Source organism: Sturnira hondurensis, unplaced genomic scaffold, assembly GCF_014824575.4.
Source record: "Sturnira hondurensis isolate 20B ecotype Veracruz unplaced genomic scaffold, ASM1482457v3 Scaffold0005279, whole genome shotgun sequence".
In the NCBI taxonomy this organism is placed as follows: Eukaryota; Metazoa; Chordata; class Mammalia; order Chiroptera; family Phyllostomidae; genus Sturnira; species Sturnira hondurensis.
The window spans coordinates 1693892-1714732 of record NW_028077910.1 but is presented as its reverse complement, the minus strand read 5'-3'; the positions used below and the strand labels follow the sequence as shown (position 1 = coordinate 1714732).

General features: G+C 38.4%; 1 protein-coding gene across 6 annotated transcripts in view; it reads right to left on the bottom strand.

Moving 5' to 3' along the window:
- The window catches only part of TBL1XR1 (TBL1X/Y related 1), a 154086-nt gene that overhangs the window by 8131 nt on the left and 125114 nt on the right, over window positions 1-20841 (bottom strand). For all 6 annotated transcript variants that reach the window (XM_037046498.1, XM_037046497.1, XM_037046500.1 and 3 more), the window contains 9 exons: window positions 18268-18490; window positions 17236-17368; window positions 16766-16907; window positions 14209-14272; window positions 14026-14123; window positions 12768-12828; window positions 1980-2101; window positions 1782-1856; window positions 122-249 (listed from right to left, as the gene is read on the bottom strand). In XM_037046498.1, coding sequence (XP_036902393.1) covers window positions 122-249; window positions 1782-1856; window positions 1980-2101; window positions 12768-12828; window positions 14026-14123; window positions 14209-14272; window positions 16766-16907; window positions 17236-17368; window positions 18268-18490 — 1046 coding nt within the window. The remainder of the gene's footprint in view (window positions 1-121; window positions 250-1781; window positions 1857-1979; window positions 2102-12767; window positions 12829-14025; window positions 14124-14208; window positions 14273-16765; window positions 16908-17235; window positions 17369-18267; window positions 18491-20841) is intronic.

The following is a 20841-nucleotide window of genomic DNA, read 5'->3' as shown; positions in this document are numbered from 1 at the left end:
ATATTCCTTGCAAGATGGATACATTCCCACTTCGTGGAATCTTCCCTAAGTTTCTGTCACATTTATTGGAAGTTTCATTTGTATAAGACTTTTAAAATAAAGAATAAAACATAAATATTACCTTGCTAACATAAGGTTGGCATTTGGATTATTTGTCCCTGGCCCTGTTGGACTCCACTTGATAGTATAAATTTCTTTATTATGTGCTTGCAAATCATGGACACAATTGTCTTGTTTCATACTCCATATCTAAGCAAAAAAAAATTTATATAATTATTTTTCCATACAAAAGGTACACTTAAAATACAATCTTACCAATTCAAAATGTAAGTGGTATAACCAAAACAATGTTTACAGAAATCAAGGGAATATTTGGAAAGAAATTAAAACGTAGAACATATTTAATATTTATCTTTTTAAAATGACAGTCCTTTCTAAATATTCACTATTGTGAGGCTTCAGGACTGAATAAACTGTAGTTCTAAGATTATTTTTAATAGCTTCACGTGCTATAAACTCTAGAACACTCAATAAAGCTCCTTGGGTAACACTTCCAAAATGTTTAAGGCACTGATTTTTATGCTGTCCCTTAAATAGAGATCAACGTTATAAATTGCAATTAGAATTTAAAATCAAGAAATATTTTGCAAGAGACAATAGATAAGCAACTTACAAATAAGACAATGAGATTCATGCTGAAAACAAAACATAGGCAACAACAGTGGAAAGAAGCCGAGCAGGACCACACAGAACTGAAAAGCCTCTGCACAGCAAAGACATCAGTAAACAACACAAAAAGGCTGCCTACAATGTGGGAGAAAATATTTGCACAGCACATGTCCGCTACAGGGCTAATTTCCACGAAAATATAAGGAACTCCTCCTACAACTCAACAGCAAAACACTTACATTGGCTAGAAAAGCATTTTTACCAGGATGATTGTCCACAAGAAAGCCCAGGCTTGAGAAAAACTACCTAACTAAAGACACAGCAGGTATTTTAGGAAAAAAAGCTACCAGGTTACCAAGGTCACATTTAGTCTGTTCATGGAAGCAGGGAAAGCAGTTTTCCCTAATGATTATGCCAGCTGTAAAGGTCATCGTATCTGCAGTCACCAGCATTGCAAAGTCAAGAATAAAATTATTTTTGGCGGTTAGTGTATTGCAGGAAAGGGCTTCATTAATTTTGGAGGGTAGTATTAGGTTGCTCTTTATATAAAAATGTTTTCCCCCCTCTAACTGTGGTATATGATGCACAGAGGTGTTAGTTTTGCTTTTAGTTACACAACAAGAAAAATGTAAATTCATGTTGAGATGTGGATGCTGGCATGTCAATTAGGCTCACCCACCCAGTAAGTGATTCTCTGCTACCTTCTTAGTTTCTGGGCAAGGGTGACACACATGAACACCAGAGCAAAATCAAATTCATACAACGCACAGAATCTCAGCCAAAGTCATGAATGTTACAGAGATGCTTGTAACTTATCAGTCGAATCTTCACACGCGTGAATACATTTACTGCACCAATATAGAACTTTCTAATAATGAGGACAACTTGTAATAGCACATTTCTAGGTATCATAATTCCCATCATGCAGCCATCCTTTTCATGGAATTTATTTACTATAGTCAAGCATTTGAAATACTTCACAAAAGGAAACATAAAGAACAAGGTTTAAGCACTCAGTGAACTCTAAGAGACATTTTAAACTGTGTTCAAATGGCCTGAGCAGCAACACCATAGGACATCTCCATCCCACTTCTCCTCGTTATCCAAATTACCTTCAAAGTCATGTCATCAGAACAGGAGGCCAGAAGATTGCCAGTTGGGTCCCATTTGATAGCATTTACTTCATTCTAAAAACAACAGCAGATATTCACATTTTCATTTGATAGACTGGGTCGCTCACACTTCAAAACCACTCTGAAATGTTACTTATTCACCACCATCCCTTTAAAGGCAGAAAAAACGTCTCTCACCGTGTGTCCCTGGAATGTTTTAACAGGCCTGTCTTGTCCTAGTTTGCAGACATGAATGCACATGTCTGTGCTGCAGGAGGCGAAGGTGTTGTTGCTCTGCCAGTCGACGTCCAGTGCCGGTGCTGTGAAGGAAGGAGGGACAGGTCTGCACCCGTTCCACGCACAGGACATGCTCTGAACCACGGGTGGACATTTCGTGTGCTAACAGAACTACAACTCCGTACTTAAAAAAGCAGAGTTTTAAAGAACTCTAAGTATTGGAAACATTAATAAATTTCAGTGCAGTTGCCTCTGTGTCAGACACAGCCTAAGAGAAAGCACACTTGCCTGGTAATGAGGAGATCAGTTTCTGAGAGTGTGCTCTGTGAATTACTGGCACTGGAGTTTTGGTTTCTCATTTGTAAATGATAAAATTAAACATGATGCTACACTTTTTATTTCTAAAATTCTTTTGAGTATTCAATAAAAACAAAGCCTTGGTTTTGCCACTCCCCAACTAAGCTGTGGGCCCTAAGCAAGTCACTTAACTTCTCATGGAATTTTCCTCATCTAAAAAATGGGAATAAAATCTTTAAGCTTATGAAAATCAAGTGAGATGATATGTATGGAAAGTACTTCGTAAACTACAAGTTACACTAATATCACACTAAATGTTTACCATTCCCAGTAGCTACTCAATAAATGGAATACTGCACACAATTCCCAATGCACTGTCTTCTAAGAGATTCCCATCAAATACCTTAGAATCTATGTCACTGAATTTCCAACCTCTGAGGCTCAAAGAGTGGCTGACATTTAACAGTTCTTTTGGCTTTACAATGATTAAAGATTTCTTCATTTTCCCCCACTGCAAGGTGCAAAGACTCTATAATCAGTAACGCAGATTAAGGTAATGATAGCCAAGTAATCAGGGTAGGCAACAGGAAAATACTAAAAACAATGGATTTAAAGCAGGAGTGGACACTCTAGGGCCCATGCCAAGAACAATTTTTATATTTTAATTGGTTATAGAGAAAAAAACTCAAAAGTCTACATCTGATCAAAAGACGACCCATGAATGTGAAAATCATATGAAGTTCCAATTTTGGTGTCCATACAGAAAGTTTTATTAAAACCCAGCCGAGTTCCTTAGGTTACATACTATCTGTGGCTGCCTTTGCATTACAAGGGCAGATCTGACTAGTTGCAACAGAGACTGACTCTACAGCTTACAAAGACTAAAAGTTATTTTCTGAACCTTTACAGACCAAGTTTACCATTTACAGGAAAAGGAAGAAAAACAGGAAGGTTTAAATTTAAGCTGTGTATCCTCATTATTAGAGATATAAAGCACTTAATAAAGAAGGTCAGAACTGGTGTCGATGGCAAGGGAAAAACAAAGCCACTCTGTGTATGCCTAATTACAATAGTAAGTGGCGACACTGAGACTAAACATACTGTAAGTGGGTGTTCTGAGCACTGTTAGACTGATAAGCCAAAGAGCACGTCATGCGTGAGAGCTTGCAACTATGGAAAACAGCAGCTAAAAGAAAGGAAAAAGAAGAAAGAATTAAAGCATTTGTGACTCGAAGAAATATTTAATCAGGATTTTCAGAACTATAACAAGACATTTTTTTAAAAAATAGAGGACAACAGGTACCAGTAAAACTGATTTCATTAACTGGCTAGAGACAAACCAGGAAAAAACCTAAAATCTAGAGTACGGCTCAAGGAAGCTAACGATAGTAATATGGCTAGACATTACTGAAGAACTAGCTTTGGGTAAATTTCGACAGTGAAAAACCAGGCATTATTAGGACATTACCTGGACTGAGTCAGTAAAGGAAAAGTAATACAAGATGGAAAAACACATGTTTAATAGAAACTTACTATGCAGGGGTATGAAATATTAAATCCTCAACTCAAGCAACCTTATAAAAATACAGTGGCTAATACAAAAATATCAGCATATGTCTTCCGTACAAAAATTTCAAATTATAAGAATTCTCACCAGATCAAAAAAAAAAAAAAAACATTTAGAGCAGGCAAGCATGTGAACTGCAAAGACTATTACAGTCACAAGGCATGGCTACTCTGGGTGGTTCCGGTCCCCTCCCTCCGTGTAGAACTCGTCACCCCTGCTTTGTGTCCAGTCGCCAGCTTCTGAGTGCTTTGGGTGCTGAGGGCTCCCAGGGGAAAACTTCTTCAGAGAATCACCTGCTCTGCTATCTACTTCCCCCAAATGTGGCTAGCACCCAATAGCTGGTGGTGCAGCAGGAAGGAGACTGCCTGAAAAACACGGCACCCATGGCCTAAAATGAGAACAATTCTGAGTTGCAAACAAACACTTTAGAGCCGTGTCTGGATCAGGCTGAAAATGGGCCGGCTTCACCAGAAACTCCTCCCTCCCAACCCATTTTGCTTCCCACAGCTCTGCACTCCTTTCTCCTGGGAAGGTTCCCTTTAATAAACCATTTCACTCAAATGCTTGGCTCAAGGTCTGCTTCCGAGAGAATTCAACTTAAACCAGCCAGTAAATAAGGATACAGGCCAGCCCTGGCCTTGTGCTGATCCTCCACCAGGGCACATACTGAGGTTGTGGGTTTGATACCTGGTCAGGGAGGAAACAGACTGATGTTTCTCCCTCCCTCCCTAAGATCAATAAACATATCCTCGGATGAGGATTAAGAAAAATTAAACAGAAATACGGGCTTACTTTGATCAGCACTGTGTGTGGACCCTGCTGCTGTCTGTGTGCGTCCCAACTTCCCAGAGCAACACAGGTGAGGGGACTGTCCTGCTCATCTAACACCTGTGCTATCAGGCCCATTCCCTACCACACTCTGCCCTCCTGTGCTTTGCACCCAGCAGGCTGACTCTCCCAAATTCCATATTCCAGCCTCCTGGGCCTCCGGTTTCCAGAAGGGCTCACACAGAGGAAGACGCTGTCAGGAGCCCAAGGTCAGGAGAAAGAAAAAAGACAGGCGATTTTACTCCCATTTCTCTCTTTCAGGCCGGATCCCTGGCAGTGGCTAGGTTTACTCTGCGGCAACTACTCTTGCCAGATAGCCTCTCCTCTAAGGTTCCAATTCACATTGCATATTTGGATCCTGCCGCCTTCTCTAAGTCTTAGGTTTCCGGCAGTTGTTAAACTCTGAGTCACCTCTTACTCCTCTGTTTTTCACTCTTTCAACATCTCTGTAACTATTTCCTTGTATTATATTCTCCCTCTTGGATTACTTGGTTTAGGTTCTGCTCTTGTGCCTGGAATATGACTCAGTAACTACTTATACTACGCTTTCATTCTGACAGTAAATATATTACTTAAGCTATTTCAAAAGCAATTTTAACAAAATGTTCCTTAAGTAAATAATTTGTTGGGGTATTAAGAAGAGGAAAAAAAGACCTGAAAAGTCAAATTAATTTAGAAAGTATCTATCATGACACATAAGAGTACTAATTTCATTCGGGGCTGTCTGCAAAACATTAGGTTGGAGAAAATAAGAGGTACAATTCCAACAAATACACTGTCAGTTTCAAAACCAAACGAAACCAAACCAAACTGTGTAACCAGGTAAAGATAACTGGAAGAAGCTGGGGCAACATGAGTTGCATGATTAATGTTTCTGTGACATGCCTGGCTCATTAAGACGCAAAGGTTATAGTTTGTTGTAATCGAAGAATTCCTCCTTACTTTATATTTTGCCCTAAAATAAAATGAAGCCAGGTAATACAAATTCTTTAGGATAGAAACAGACCTCTGACACAAAACATACTTTTATGTAAGCAATATCTTAGGGGCATGATCATTATTACTGGCCTCATTTTACTTATGATAAGAGTCTAAGAAAAGTTCATTTGCCCAGGGTTACACAAAGTTTTAAAATCCTGCAGGTAAGATCCAAATTTCTGTGTCCTCCTATTCTGATTTATTTTTGTTAACCAGTGCATCCTTGGTAAGTTAAAAAGGTAATGAACTAACCTATGAGGACAGGGAAGAAAGAAATTCATTACTCGTTTATTTTTTAAACAGCTTTATTCATATAAAATTTACATACCATAAAGTTCATCCATTTAAAATATATAATTTAATGGTTTTTGACATATTATGTTATTAATTTTAAAATATTATGGTTATATGTCACATAAAATTTGTTACTTTTTAAAGGATTTCTAAGATTTTTTATTTTTAGGGAGAAAAAGGGAGGGAGAAAGAGAGGGAGAGAAACATCAGTGTGTGGTTGCCTCTTGCACACCCCATCCTGGGGACCTGGCCCACAACCCAGGCATGTGCCCTGACTGGGAATCGAACCAGCAACCTTTTGTTTCTCAGTCCAGCATGCAATCTCCTGAGCCACACCAGGCAGGGTAAATTTGTCATTTTATTAAGTGTACAATTCAGTGGTATTAATTACATTCATAATATCATCACCATCACCACTATTTCCAAAACTTTTTTAGCACTCCAAACTAATATAGAACCTCTAAGCATTAAGCAATAACCATTAAGCAATAAGTCACCATTTCTCCCACTCCCAGCCCCTGCTAATCTCTAATCTTTACTTTTTGTCTCTATGAATTTGCTTATTGTAGTTGTTTCCTGTAAGTAGAATGTCCGTTCATTTGTGTCTAGGTTCCTTCATTTACCATAATGTGTACAAGGTTCAATGATAGTGCAGCATGTCTCAGAACTTCATTCCTTTTCAGGGCGGAATAATAATCCACTGTCCATACAGACCACATTCTGCTTACCCATCCATGTGCTGATGGACACTGGACTGTTTCCAACTTCTGGCTACTGTGAACAATGCTACTATGAACACTGACATACAAGAATTTGTTCAAGCCTTTGTTTCCATTTTTTTGGATGTATATCTGGGAGTAGCACTACCAGACCACATGGCAACTCTGTATTTAGCTTTCAGAGTTAGCCCTACTGTTTCCCAGTGAATGTACCATTTACATGACCACTGGAAGAGTGTAAGGCGTCCCAATCTCTCTACATCTTCATGAACGTTGTTACGTTTCATAGCTGTCCTAAAGGGTATGAAGTGGTAACTCATTGTAACTCATCTGTAATCATGATTTATGCTTAACACAAGAGTGTACACAGGAGAACATTTAGTACAGGAATTAAAATACAGTAATTTAAAGAGTATGGTAGACTTCCATTTCTGGTCAAGATGGAGTGACAGGGACCTTATTTATCTCCTGCCCCAAACAACCAAAAAATAACAGAATATATGAAATCATAATTCAAGATACTGGACATTAGGCAACAAAGGTTTCACCTCAAAAATTTCAGGAGAGAAGGGAAACCCAACAATTAATGTGCCTTCAGAATTGCCCAAGCTTACAATCTGAAAAAAAATGTCCAGGTCTTGGCACAGGAAATACTAAAATCCCTAGCCCAGGTGTGGCAAACTCATTTTCACCAGGGGCCACTTCAGCCTCGTGGTTGCCTTCAAAGGGCTGAATGTGTATAAATGTAACTACTCCTTAGCAGTTGAGCAAGAGCTCAGCATTGCTGCCAGATAGAAACAAGGTGCCAGGCTGGATAAAACAAGGTGGTGAGCCAGATTCTGTGGATCACCAGATTCGGCCCCTGGGTCTTGTGTTTGTCACCTGTGCCCTAGACAGACATCCATGAAATTTCTGTGTTGAATTGACAAAGCTGAGAATCTGGGGAGACAAAGGCAACTAGTATTCCCAGCACAGAGCACTAGAAAGGGGAGAGCTATGCAGAGAGCTCTGAAGATTTGCAATGGGTCCCACTCACATCTTCTGCTGAGTACTAATGAGCACAAGTGTGTGAGGACACTAGCTGAGACCTGGGAACAAAAAACTCAAAAAAGATGCAGAAAAACAATGCCCAAAATGCAAGCCTGGGAATAGTGCCTATACCTACCAGTCAGACTAAAAACCTCATGACTCACGGAATACTCGTTAGAGTACACTTAAGGCTTTTGCCTCACTGCTGGGAAAGAATCAGCCCTAAATTGAGCATTGTTTCACTGTCAAGCAAGCTTATAAGCAAGACCCAAAAGGATCAAACCATTTCTTGTGTTCCAGGTCAACTTCACGAACATTTTTATAAGACTACAAAAATATCCAGCAACCAACAAGGCAAAATTCAGAACATCTCATTTCCAAACAAAAGTAACGAGGCATAAAAATCTGCAGAAAAATATGGCCCAAATAAAGAGAAAAATCATGGTGCAACCAGCAAAGACATCAAAGCAATTACAACTACAGTCAGCCATTGAGCAACGCAGAACCAACCCTCTTGTGCAATCAAACATCTGTGTGCAACTTCTGACTCTCCAAAAACTCAACTAAGAGTCATCTTGTGGTATCTGGAAGGCATTGGTTCCAGAAACCCTGCAAATACTCAAAATCCCTGGATGCTCAAGTCCCTTATATAGGCTGGTATAGGAAAACACAGTTGGCCCTCTGCATCTGAGAGTGTTTGCATCCATGAATGTAAAACCTAAGGATATGGAGGGAACAAATGTTTATTTATTGAAAAAAACTCGGCATATACATGGACCCATGCAGTTCAAACCCATGTTCTTCAAGGGTCAACTATATATACCACATATTCAGGTAATTAAGTAGAGATATGAAAGATGTATAAAAGACCAAAATCAAGCTTCTATAGAGAAAAACTGAAATGTAAAATGAAAATGCACTAGATAGGATAAACTGAAAATTAGACATAACAGAAAAAAAGTATTTGTGGTCTGGGAAACAGCACAGAAGTAATCCAAAATTTAAAAACAAAACAGAAAGACTGAGAAAAAAAAAAAAAACCCGAACAGAGCATCAGCAAATTATAGGATGTCAAGCGGACTAATAAATATGTAATCAGAATCCCAGGTTTAAAGGGGGAGGGGGAGTTGAAAAAAATGGTCAATGTTTTTTTTTTTAAATTTGCAGAAAACTATGAAGCAATAGATTTAATTAGTTCCAAGGACAACAAACATGAAGAAAACACTGCCAAGGTATGATACTCAAATTTGCCAAAACAAGTGATAAGAAGAAAATCTTAAAAACAAACCAGGGATAACAAGACAATTACGGACAGAGTAGTAAGGTTGAAAATGGTAGCAATTTCAAATAAAAAATAAAGTAAAAAAGAATAGAACATTTCCTTTAAAGTACTAAAAGAAATAAAACCCTATAAATCTCAGAATTCTACACCCAACACCAATCTTTCAAAAATGACAGTGAAATAAAGATTTGTTCAGTTTACAAAAACTAAAAGAATTCACCAGCTTCCAATCTGCACTATAAGAACTGTTCAAGTAGTTGAGGCAGAAAAGAAATGACACCAAACGGAAATACGTATCTATGCAAAGGAATGGACTGTTATAAATGGTAGCTATAAGAGCAAAACCTATTTAATTATTTAATCCCTTTTAAATATTACTTGAAGGTAGCTGGTACCTTTAATAAAGATGAGTACTATGAATCCTAATGTAACCATTAAAATAAAAAATTAAGTTATTAACCCACCAAAAGAGGGAAAACATAATCATAAAAATAATCCAAAAGGAGGCAGAAAAAGATATAAAAATGTGATTAATTTAAATATAATTATATCAATGATCACATTAAATGTAAATATCCCAAATATCATTAAAGGACAACGACTGATACTGAATAAAGAGTACTATATGTTGCCTGCATAAAATACACTTCAAATATAAAGACATCCATAGATTGAAAATCAAAGGATGGGAAAATTATACTATGCCAGCACTAACTGAAAGAAAGCTGGGAGACCTATATTAATATCAGATAAATTAGATTTCAGGGAACAGAAAATTAAAGGGAAAAAAAAGACACTCACTAAGAAAATGATACAGGAGTCATTTCGACATGAGGATGTAACATCCCTAAACGTTCATGTCTCTAAGAACATTGTTTCAACATACAAAAAGCAAAAACTGACACAGCTTCAAAGGAAACAAAAATCACTGTTTCCACCTCTGTTGAGGATTTCAGTACCCCTCTCTCACAATGGACTGTATGAGTCGACGGAAAGCCAGCAGGGCTATAAAAGACATGAAGAGCATTATCAAACAACTGGACCTAAATGACACTTACAGGAACAATGAAATTAAATTAGAAATCAATATTACAAAGACATCTGAAAAATTCCCACATACTCAGAAATTAACACTCTTCTAAGACCAAAGAATAAATCAAAAGTGGAACGTATTTTGAGATGTCTCTAAGTAGTTAAGTAGTTAAGATAAATTTATAGCACTACATTCCCATATCAGGAAAGTCTCAAAAATCAGTGACCTCAACCTCTAAAAGCATGACAGACAAGGGACTAATAAATGATAGAATTCACCAACATTAATAACTTCTGATCTCCAAAAACACTGTCAAAACAATGCACAGACAAGCCACAGACTACAAGACAATATTTGTAAATATTTGATAAAGGGCTTACATCCAGAATATGTAAAAAACTTGCAAAACTCAATAATAAGAAAAATAATTAAAGGTTCAAAAGTTTAAACAGGTACTTCACCAAAGAAGACATAAAGATGTCAAGATGCTCAACATTAGTCATTAGGAAGCGCAAATTAAAACCGCAGTGAAATACTACTACACACACCTTAAACTGGCTACAATTAAAAAGACCGACCACATAAAAAAAAGTGCTGGCAGGAGTAGAGAGAGACTGGAATAAACACTGCTGGTAAGAACGTGAACCACTTTGGAAATGTACTGTGGAAAACAGTCAGCAGTTTATTAACAAGTTAAACACGCACCTAGTGTATGATCTAGTTATTCCACTTCTACGTATCCACACAGGAGAGAGGAAAGCACAACTGTACATGAACGTTGATAGTGGCTTTGTTTATAATAAGCAAAAACCATAAACAACCCAAGTATGCTTCAGTAGGTGATGAATAAACTGTGGTGCCCACCCCCCCCACACACAATGAAATACTACCCATCAATTGAAAACAAAATAATTACAAAAAAGAATACACACTGTGTGATTCTGTTAACCTTATATAAACTAATTACCAGTGGTTGCCTGTGGATGGGGGTGAGGACCACAGAGGCGAGGAGGACACTTCTGAAGCCAACAACAGATGTACTATAATTCAATGTCTTCAATGCGGTGATGGATTCAATACTATATACATAGGTCAAAACATATCAAATTGTACAATTTAAATATGTATTTAAATACGTATATAAATACGTATATAAGGTGGCACAAAAGTGGGTTTACAGTTGTTCATATGGAAAATAATACAATAATTAGTAAATAATGTAAGAATAAACTGTTTTATGTCCTCACAATTGTAAACCTACTTCTGTCCCATCTGGTAGTTAATTTTTTGTTAATTATACCTGAATAAAGCTGTTCTAAAAACCAAAAGGCATGGTAAGAAAGACTACTATGGGTAAAAAAAGCTATGTAACTTGTGAGATGACTTTAACCTCATCTACCTCATCGGGCCATCACCCGGGCTGAACAGGACAGTGAGCACACAGCAGCACCCCCGGCGCACACGCGGCACACACCGCACAGCGGCCAGTGGCAGCGCCGCACACACACTCATGTCAACATTCAACCACTTCTAGGAGGCAGGAGAGACTTTTACACGAAACTGCCAGAGGCCTAACAATTATATTTGGGTGAAGACTAGATGCAAAAATGAACAAAACTGATGTGTAAATGTCTATTAATTTGGTAAGCTTTAATCAAGCAGAGTTTTTTAAACATTATGCTTGCAAATTATATTACTCAGACACTAAGAATAATAATTTTGTGCCTTGATTGTTTAGTTACACTAAATAGAGGCAAAAAAGAAAATTGCCAGAAGCTGTGCAACTCTGTGAAAAAATGTTACAAAGACTTGAAAATAACCATTTACTTTAGCCAGCCACCAAATGAAAGCTCTTCTGAACCAGACCAAAACCTTGAAAGAAACAGTTAAATCAGGTGGTTTAACACTAAAACGACCGTTCTAATAGTTATTAGGCATCTTGTTTTAGTTTACCATCAGCTGCTGTCATCAGGAAACTTGCTGAAAGCAAGTACAAATGTTCTAGGCTGCAAAGGAGTACTGGCACTAAAATGCACCTGTCTCCACTCATCGGGCTGTGCGTTCTGGTGCATGTGTACATACCACAACTGAAGGGGCACACTATTTTGTGGGTCAGATTTATCAATCTAAGCACCAAATTATTTCTTAAAGGAAAAATCCATCTTGAGCACCAAAGTTTCAAGAACATTGGAAAAGCCTAGCTTTTATTTTATGTACTTTGGTGGACTAATTTAGATGTATCGATCCCAAATTAGAAATTAACAATACTTAAATCTGTAGGAGCGTATACAGTATTTTGATATACATTATCAAAATAACAGTTTATTAGTCTTATCTTCATAATAGTCAGATATTATTACCCTTCATCTATGGGTAGAGAGAGGCTCAGAAAGGTTAAGTGACTTGCTTAGTTTTAAAGCTTGTTAAGGGGGTGGAACTGACATTCAAACCTGGACCTCCTGATTCAAGTATCTATGTCCTTACCATTAAATAATACGAACCAGGCCTCAAATGCTTTATTATGGCACATGTCACAGGAAACTTTTGATGATCCTCTAACAATAAGCCATCTGAAAGTCACGGAACATCCGCACCTCAAAGAGCTAGTAACAAGACTGATGATACTGGATGCATTGAGGTTTTAAATGATTATATGCTGTTACAGGTTTAATCAGAAAAACAGAAGAAAGTTCCAGCTCTTACGTGCATTGTAAGGACTTACCTGAGTGAAAAGGAAACTGCTGCTTGGCCTCACCAGTGTGTGCATCCCAAATAATTGTTGTCTGATATTAAAAAAAAAACCACTAAGAATTAAAAGGAATTACTATAATGCATAAGTTACATTCCTAAAAATGTTAAAATAATATGAAATGTCAGAGTGAATTTAATTTTTAACATTTACTTTCCCCAAATTGTATAATGAGGCTATATTCCACTTTCAAGGCTGGCGAGGAGGGTGGGGTTGGTAACAATTAAGCAGTTCAATTTTTCCCTAATGGTTTTTCATCAGTAAACGTGGTTGAAATAACAATTATTGGTTTGTCTACAAAGTACCAGGCATCATACTAGGCTGCTTTAAAAATTCCATAGCAATAGTGTATTTAAGGTTTTTTTATAGCTATTTAGCTACAAGGAGGAAAATTCTTGGTTAACAAAGTAATCAGCCATTCTCAGTATTAAGATTTTCAAAGCTCACATTTACATATAAAGGCAGCTTGAATTTTGACAATATTTAAAACTGTCTTTTATATCAAAGTGTAACATATAAATCTGAATGGACACATTCACCCTTCCTTTCCATACTCCCTCAGCACTGATTTCGTAATTCTGGGGATGGAAGTTCTGTGCAGTGCAGTGACTGTCAACATGGTTCTCCTGCCTTCCAATCCTGGCCACCCTCACTTTCCTTTTGATGACACGCCCAGTTACCTACAAGCATGTGTTTTCCTAGATTCAAATAATCCTAAACCTGGATTCATTTTAGGAGGTGTAGTAAGAGAGGGGATGACCTAAGAAAATAAGAGAGAAAAAAGACCATATTTCCAACCTAGGCATATTTACCAGCTTAATTAGGTGAAAAAGCTGGAAAGATCGTACACTTTTTACATTTTCATTTAAGCACCGGAGTTCGGCTAACAGACCGGCTCTAAGACTTCCCGTGGAACCACTCCGGAGCCACACTCACGGTGAGATACACTAGGGACTTTAGAAGGAAGCAAAAAGCATGACACCCGTTCCGGCCCAGACGCCAGCACAAGGAGGAGAGCAGCCACTCAGACAGGGACTAAAGGCCTTCTGATGAGCAGGTTCAGGAAGGAGCGGGCTGAAAATCTAAGGACTTGCCACCATCACAAATTCATACCTGAATTTCCCAAATATGAACGTTTTATTTGCTTACGTAATGAGCAGCGAGCACGTCACTTCCAATTATGGTCTGTAACACACTAATCTTTACAGAACGCAGCTTAATGTTCTCTTACCTTGTCTACTCCAGCACTTAGGATGAAATTTCCTTTCTTGTTCCATTTTAATGCAAATATAGGGCCTTTATGCTGCCCCAAGGTGCTAGCAAGGTTACCTGACATTAAAAAAAAAACATTAAAATTAATTCAAGCATTACAACTTAAACCAACAACAAAGGAAAAGAAAAATGCTTCATTTACCATCTTTAGTCCATATTCTGGCAAACCCATCGTATGAACCAGTTGCTAGAAGTGTACCTTCACTCTGTCAGAGAAACACATTTCTTTCAGTTATGAAATCCAGAAATGGCATTTAACTTATTAAAATATTTTGTGTTTAAATGACATTCTCTGCTTCAAAACTTTTCCGTTTTGCCTATCTGGGAATGCCACCAAGGCCTGTGAAACAGCCTTCCCCAGTGTGAAGCCAAGGTTTTGGTAGCACAGCACTTAGCCAGCCAGCGTGCAAGCCTGTGTCCTGACCTCCAGCACGGCGGCACCCGCTCTGGAACAGAGCTCACCTCACTCCGTGCGTGCCGAGGACACACACGGCTAAAGCTGGGAGGGGCTGGAAGTCTGGGAAGGACGTCAAAATCATAACCTTTTAATAATTAAATAGAAGTAAAAAAGCAAAATCTTCCAAAATGTTTCATTATGATTATAAGCTATGACCCTCTTTAAAGTCTTTTACTGTCTAAACAAAATGTGTTATATATGATACAAATAATGCTTTTTCAGATGATGAGATTCTTAAATACCATTGAATGTTTCTTTCTAATTCTTTCCAAATATAAAATCCTGACCAGTAAAAAATGCAACACAAGAAAAAGAGCCAGAAAGGAGTGCAGGTGACTTGACAGCAAAAAGGTCAGAACGACTTGACGAAGAGGAGAAACCTTCCAATTTCTCTAAGCGTGTGTCCCCCCGTGTCTTGCCTCGATGGCCGGCACAGTGGAAGGGCGGCTCTAACACGGTACAGGCCTGCGAGTTACAGAGTGAATTACGCAGACTGCTGCTGGGACGAGTCCGCCGCACTGGAGACACAGAATGAAATCCTGCCTTACCTAGGACCTTCTGGCTGCTTTTCGTAAGGGCACTGAAACCACTGGCCTTTTCAGACCTCTCAAGCCACTGAGCTACACAGGGAAGTGACAAACACACACCAGTTCTGGGAGTTGTAGATTCCATCCTGCCAGGATTCAGACACCCTCTACAGTTCCACCTGAGGAAGCAGCAGCCACTGTGAAGCCAACCGCCAAAGTTCCAGACTCTGCACAATGGGTGGTTCCTTTTCAACTAACAGTCCCCCCAAAATGTTCTAGTTCATGGGCCACTAAAGTTGGGAAAAAATACTTTAAACACCAAAAATGCCAAGCTCTTGCTTTAGGTGTGAAAAAGAAATATTAATCAAGGATAATGTGTTTGCTTTTTAGAGGAAGATTAAAGTACATAGTGAATAATGTATTTTTCAAAAAGTCCACCTTTTAAAAATGTAATTTGCAGTTCAGAATCACTAAGCTCAACAAATCAACATTTGTTTACCACCCTTTTCAGTGTAAACTGTAAATTTCATTAAATTAACACAGTCTCCAACCCAAATAGCTTAAGAATGCTATGAGGTTTTTGACCTAATATATAATAAGGTCCAATATTAAGAAGACATTAGTACTGACCCTGCAACCAAACAGTACTGCAATGTGATAAACCTCTTTTTGTTTTACAATGGTCACCTTTATAAGAAGGAGGGTAAATACATTACTGGGAATTTTAGAAAAGAATGCTAAAACAATACAAAGCAAAACAAAAAACCCTAGCTGTGAGTTCTGGAAGAATTCAGAACTTTAGCCATAGTGATTGTTTTTACACATAGCCCTCATTTCTTGGATTTCGATGGGGAAGATTGTTTGGAAAACTCCACAAAAAACTGTTAAGTAGAAGCCATAGGAGGAAGGGATGCTCACTTGCTGAGGGAAGAACAGCCAATCCCTAAAATCCTTGAAATAGTCTAAAAAAGCTACTTTCTGGAGGGAGCAGGGAGGAGCAGAAAAGGCAAAAAAAAAAAAAAAGGAAAAAAGTTACAAGGAAGGAAAAGAGCAACTTGGGACAAAGGAAAATATATAGGAATTTAAAAATATGAATTTTCCATATATTAATAATGGGAATAGAAAGAAACAAAGACATTAATCACACATTTGAAACTAAAAGGCTGAAGTTTTAACAACAAAGAAACTTTTTAGTAAGTCAGAGCAGTCAAGTTATCCCTGAAGAATGTTAAATCATGTATTTATAAAATTACTATAAAGCTTGGCAGTAATCTACACTAATGATCCCTAAAAGGCAGTTGGCAATGAAGTTTTCATGAGACCACAGCAAACTGAGAAAAACAAGAACATATCATACAGATTTCTTTTAGCCCCCTGCAAAGGACTTACTGGTTAAGAACTTCCTATGCGCCTGTTACTGATTTTCTTCTATTTGCTCAGTTATGTCGGTGCCATTATCACACTCAATATCCGTGTGAGTGAAACGAAGCACAGAGTGGTCGGCCCCCAATTTTACCAAGGTTCTGCTGTTAGACAAGGAAGAGGTGCAGGCTGAACCTCAGTCTGACTGGGAATGAAGACTCCCAGTTTGCTGTTCTCACTAGTTAGCAAAATCCAAAACTATCTGAACAAAGGGACAAACGCTGCCACCAGTCTAAGGCTCAGAGAATTACATTAGCCAATCAATCCACCATGGCCAACGGAGTGGTACTCACATTCCAATCGAGAGAGGTCACGTCCTTGTTGCTCGGGACGTCCTGCCCTCCCTCTCGTATACAATGTCTAAGCACTAACTGTGTGGAGCCACTGGTGCTGTTTTCACTAAGGTTCCATATTCTTGCTGTTGAGTCTCCAGACCTACGAAGGATGCGAGATATTGTAAGCCCTCATAATATCTATATTTATATCCCAATGTTCATAAGGCAAAACAAACCAGAGTATCAAAATTTCCACATCCAGTATTTCCTTCTGTTGCCATTTTGAGGGCCCCAAGCACATCTGAAGCAGTAAGTTTAATGAAAACTTCTAAGATTATTTTATAAAGGAATGAAGATTTACAGAGGCAAAATGACCACCAACAAGCAACAACAGAAACCCAAAAACATGAATAATGCATTTATAAAATACAATAGGTTCAATAAGAGATTTTTAAAAATTCACTTTGTTTTTACTTTGGGAAACATACCCTGATGCCAAGAGATCACTAACGGGGTTCCAGGCACAGATGAATACTTCAGATTCATGGCCCCGCAACACGACTGCCTTATTAGGAGGGATTTCAACATCCCCATCCACTTCCATCATATCAGTGTGGTTATCTGCAGCATATGAAACAAGTGGAAAATTCCAGTTAGGTAATATCACACCTTAGTAAAAATACCTACTTTATAACACACAGTGTAACTTGAACACACAGTACTTATCACATGGAAAATAATTTCTTATCTTCAGTTAAGTATGACCATACTATTTTCAAAAGATATATGTATCGCCCTGGCTGGTGTAGCTCAGTGGATTGAGCACGGGCCTGTGAAGCAGACGATCGTGGTTCGATTCCCAGTCAGGGCACATGCCTGGGTTGCAGGCTGGTTCCTTGCAGGCCAACTCCCAGCAGGGGATGCACAAGAGGCAACCATACACTGATATTTCTCTCCCTCTCTCCTTTCCTTCCCCTCTAAAGATAAAAAAAAAGATATATGTATCTATCTGAGTGTGTGTTTAGACCTGGGGGGTGAGGGTAGAGAAGAAATGAGAAAGAGTAGACCCACAAAATGTAACTAAAATGATAAAACAGTCTGAATTAAATGTAACCCGTGCCAATACTATTCTGAGTTCCCGCCAGCAGGGGTTGCTGATATCATTCATATAACGTGAGAGTTGGAGAGTTGCCTTTGTATCTCCATGTCAAGAGCTTCATTGTATTTGTTAACGACTAGTCTTACAAGTTTTATTTAAAAAAAAAACACACAGATACAAAATTAATTTAACCACAGATAAATGGTTTCTAAATATTTTTAAAAACAAAATAAAATCCACGAATGTAAATCTGGCTTTTGGATCTTTAGGAATAAAAATCCGAATTATGTGATACAAGTTAAGGGAACAAGTTGGCGTAAATAATAGAGATGATGCTATTTCAGCTTAGAAGAGGTGACATCCCTATAAAGCAAAACATTTCTTCTGAAAAGTAATTTTTAAAAATTCCATCTCTGCTCACTTGCTATAGTATGTGCTCCGTTCTCCTCTCCATTTGCTGTGTTCTCTCCATTTTTTGCAGATCCCTGTTGGTTTGTGGCAGCTGCCGCAGCTGCAGCAGCTGCTGCTTGTTGCTGTGCAAGCTTATCTCTGTAGGCCTGTTGTCTCGTCTGTACTACATCAGGCATTACGGCATCTATCAGTGACAGAGACTCTATTGGTCGACCATCAAACAAGGTACCATCCTGGATTCGGAAAATTGTGAGAGAAGTCAAAGGTAACACATTTAGGATACTCTGCATTCAAACAAGTCAGCAACAGAAGTGAAAAGCTTCATTCCAAGGCAGAAGTACTTTTAGATAATTTTCTGAATACATGCAAGACAAAAGGGAGTCAGAGGAAAGAAAGAAAAACTTGAAGAAGCAACTGCAAATAGCTGTTTAATTTTTCCCCCTCACCTGGTTCTTACTGTTACATGCTGCACAGAGAAAGCTGACACATTGAAAGAAATAATAAAGAGTAGACCCAGATAACAGAAGGTTTATTAATTAATTATATTCCAAAATTCTGTCAAAAGCAATGACCAATATGAAATCATTCATACAATAAGAGACTGGGAAATACTTCTCTAAAACTAAAAATCTTTAAATAGCTTTGGTGGACTCCAAAGTTTCCTGTGATTTGAGGAAAACATTGAAACAGGAATACCTCGGATACTATGCTGTACAACATTTCGTTTTATTAATGTTGGAAGGCAAGCACAGTAAGGTTAAAGACTTGCTGAAAGCACCCACACAGTCAACGGGGCTGGCATCTCACAACCAGTGCTACTCAGAGTGTGATCCAAGGACCACCACCACCTGGTAACCTGTTAGAAATGTAGGTTCAAACCCATAGAGGAGTCAGCATCTCTGAAGGGCTTAGGAAGTGTGTTTTAACAAGCTCTCTGGGTGTTTATGTGCACTAACATTTGAAAAGCACCATCTTAACTCACACGCTGGTGCTCTTTAATTTTATGGATATCCTTAAATTTTCCAAAGCTCCTCTCATGGATGTTAGAAAGTTCACAATTAATAAAAGCTCTCCAGCAAGCACAAGAGGAGACACAAACACAACATAGAACAAGTCAGAAATATTGGGTTGGCCAAAAAGTCCTTTTAGTTTTATTCTGAAAATAAAAGACACATTTTTAATTCTCATCAATAACTTCATTGACTGGGATATTTTTAATCTGTCAGCTATCTCCTGCTATTGGCTTCTAGTGGGTAGAGGCCAGGAGTGCTGCTAAGCATCTTCCAATGCATACAAGGTCTGCCATAAAAAAGTCCAGCCACCGAATATAATAAGAATGGTTTGCACAACATCCACGTAACCTGGCAGCCAAGGAGAGTGCACTGGAATACATATGCATGAACAACGATAACTTCACTGCACTAATTGGGGGGTTGTAGATGCTGTTGAGTGAGCATGTGTACTGTGTGGCTGTCGCATTCAAAATGAGCAAGTAAAGCAACGAGTTTGCATCAAATTTCACATTAACCTTGAATATTCCTCCACAGAAACTATTTGGATGATTCAGAAGGTCACAGCTATTGGCAACTGGTGATTGGCAGCTTCATCTCAACAACATGTCCACTCTTGTATCATGTCTCACTGTAGAGTTTTTTAGCCCCCAGATGACTCAGTCCCCCTTACAGCCCAGATTTGGCACCTATGACTTGTGGCTTTTCAAAAAACTAAAATCACCTTCAAAAGGAAAGAGATTTCAACCTTCAAGGAGATTCAGGAAAATATGATGGGGCAGCTGGTGGAGACTGGGAGAACTGTGTGAGGTCCCAAGGTGCCTACTGAATGAGGCATCACTGTCCTATGTACAATGTTTCTTGTATCTTGCTATCTTCTTCAATAAATGTCTCTACTTTTCATATTACATGGCTGGATACCTTCTGGACAGAACTCACTAAGATAGACCCACAGCAAAGAATTAGTTAAAATGTCATTAGTAGCCCTGGCTGGTGTAGCTCAGTGGATTGAGCATGGGCCTGTGAACCAAATTCCCAGCCGGGGCACATGCCTGGGTTGCAGGCCAGTTCCCAGCAGGGATGCACGAGAGGCAACCACACATTGATATGTCTCTCCAGCTCTCCTTCCCTTCCCCTCAAAAGATAAATAAATAAAATTTATTTAAAAAATTTCATTATACCAAAATTTTTCACAAACTGCTTTTGATACTTTTGATCAGTCACAGTACCTTCTCCAGACACTGTACAAATCTTTTGAGTCTCAGTTCCATTTTTACCTTCATCAAAATAGTTAAGTATAATACACCAAAAATGTTGCAGATCTTCTTCCATCTTCAATATTAAAATGGCTGCACAAAAATTCACCAGTTTTGATAAGTTTTTTTAAGTGCATGCTGATATGAGACCTGTCACAATACAATCTAACAAAATTGTTTCAAATTAAGTTAAAGACAACTAAACACTACCAGAGCCACTGTTCATAAAAAAACTAAAACACACTTTTTGGCCAACCCAACAGACACACTGCAAATTAGCTAACAACATGTGTACGTGAAGACAGGCTCACATAAGCC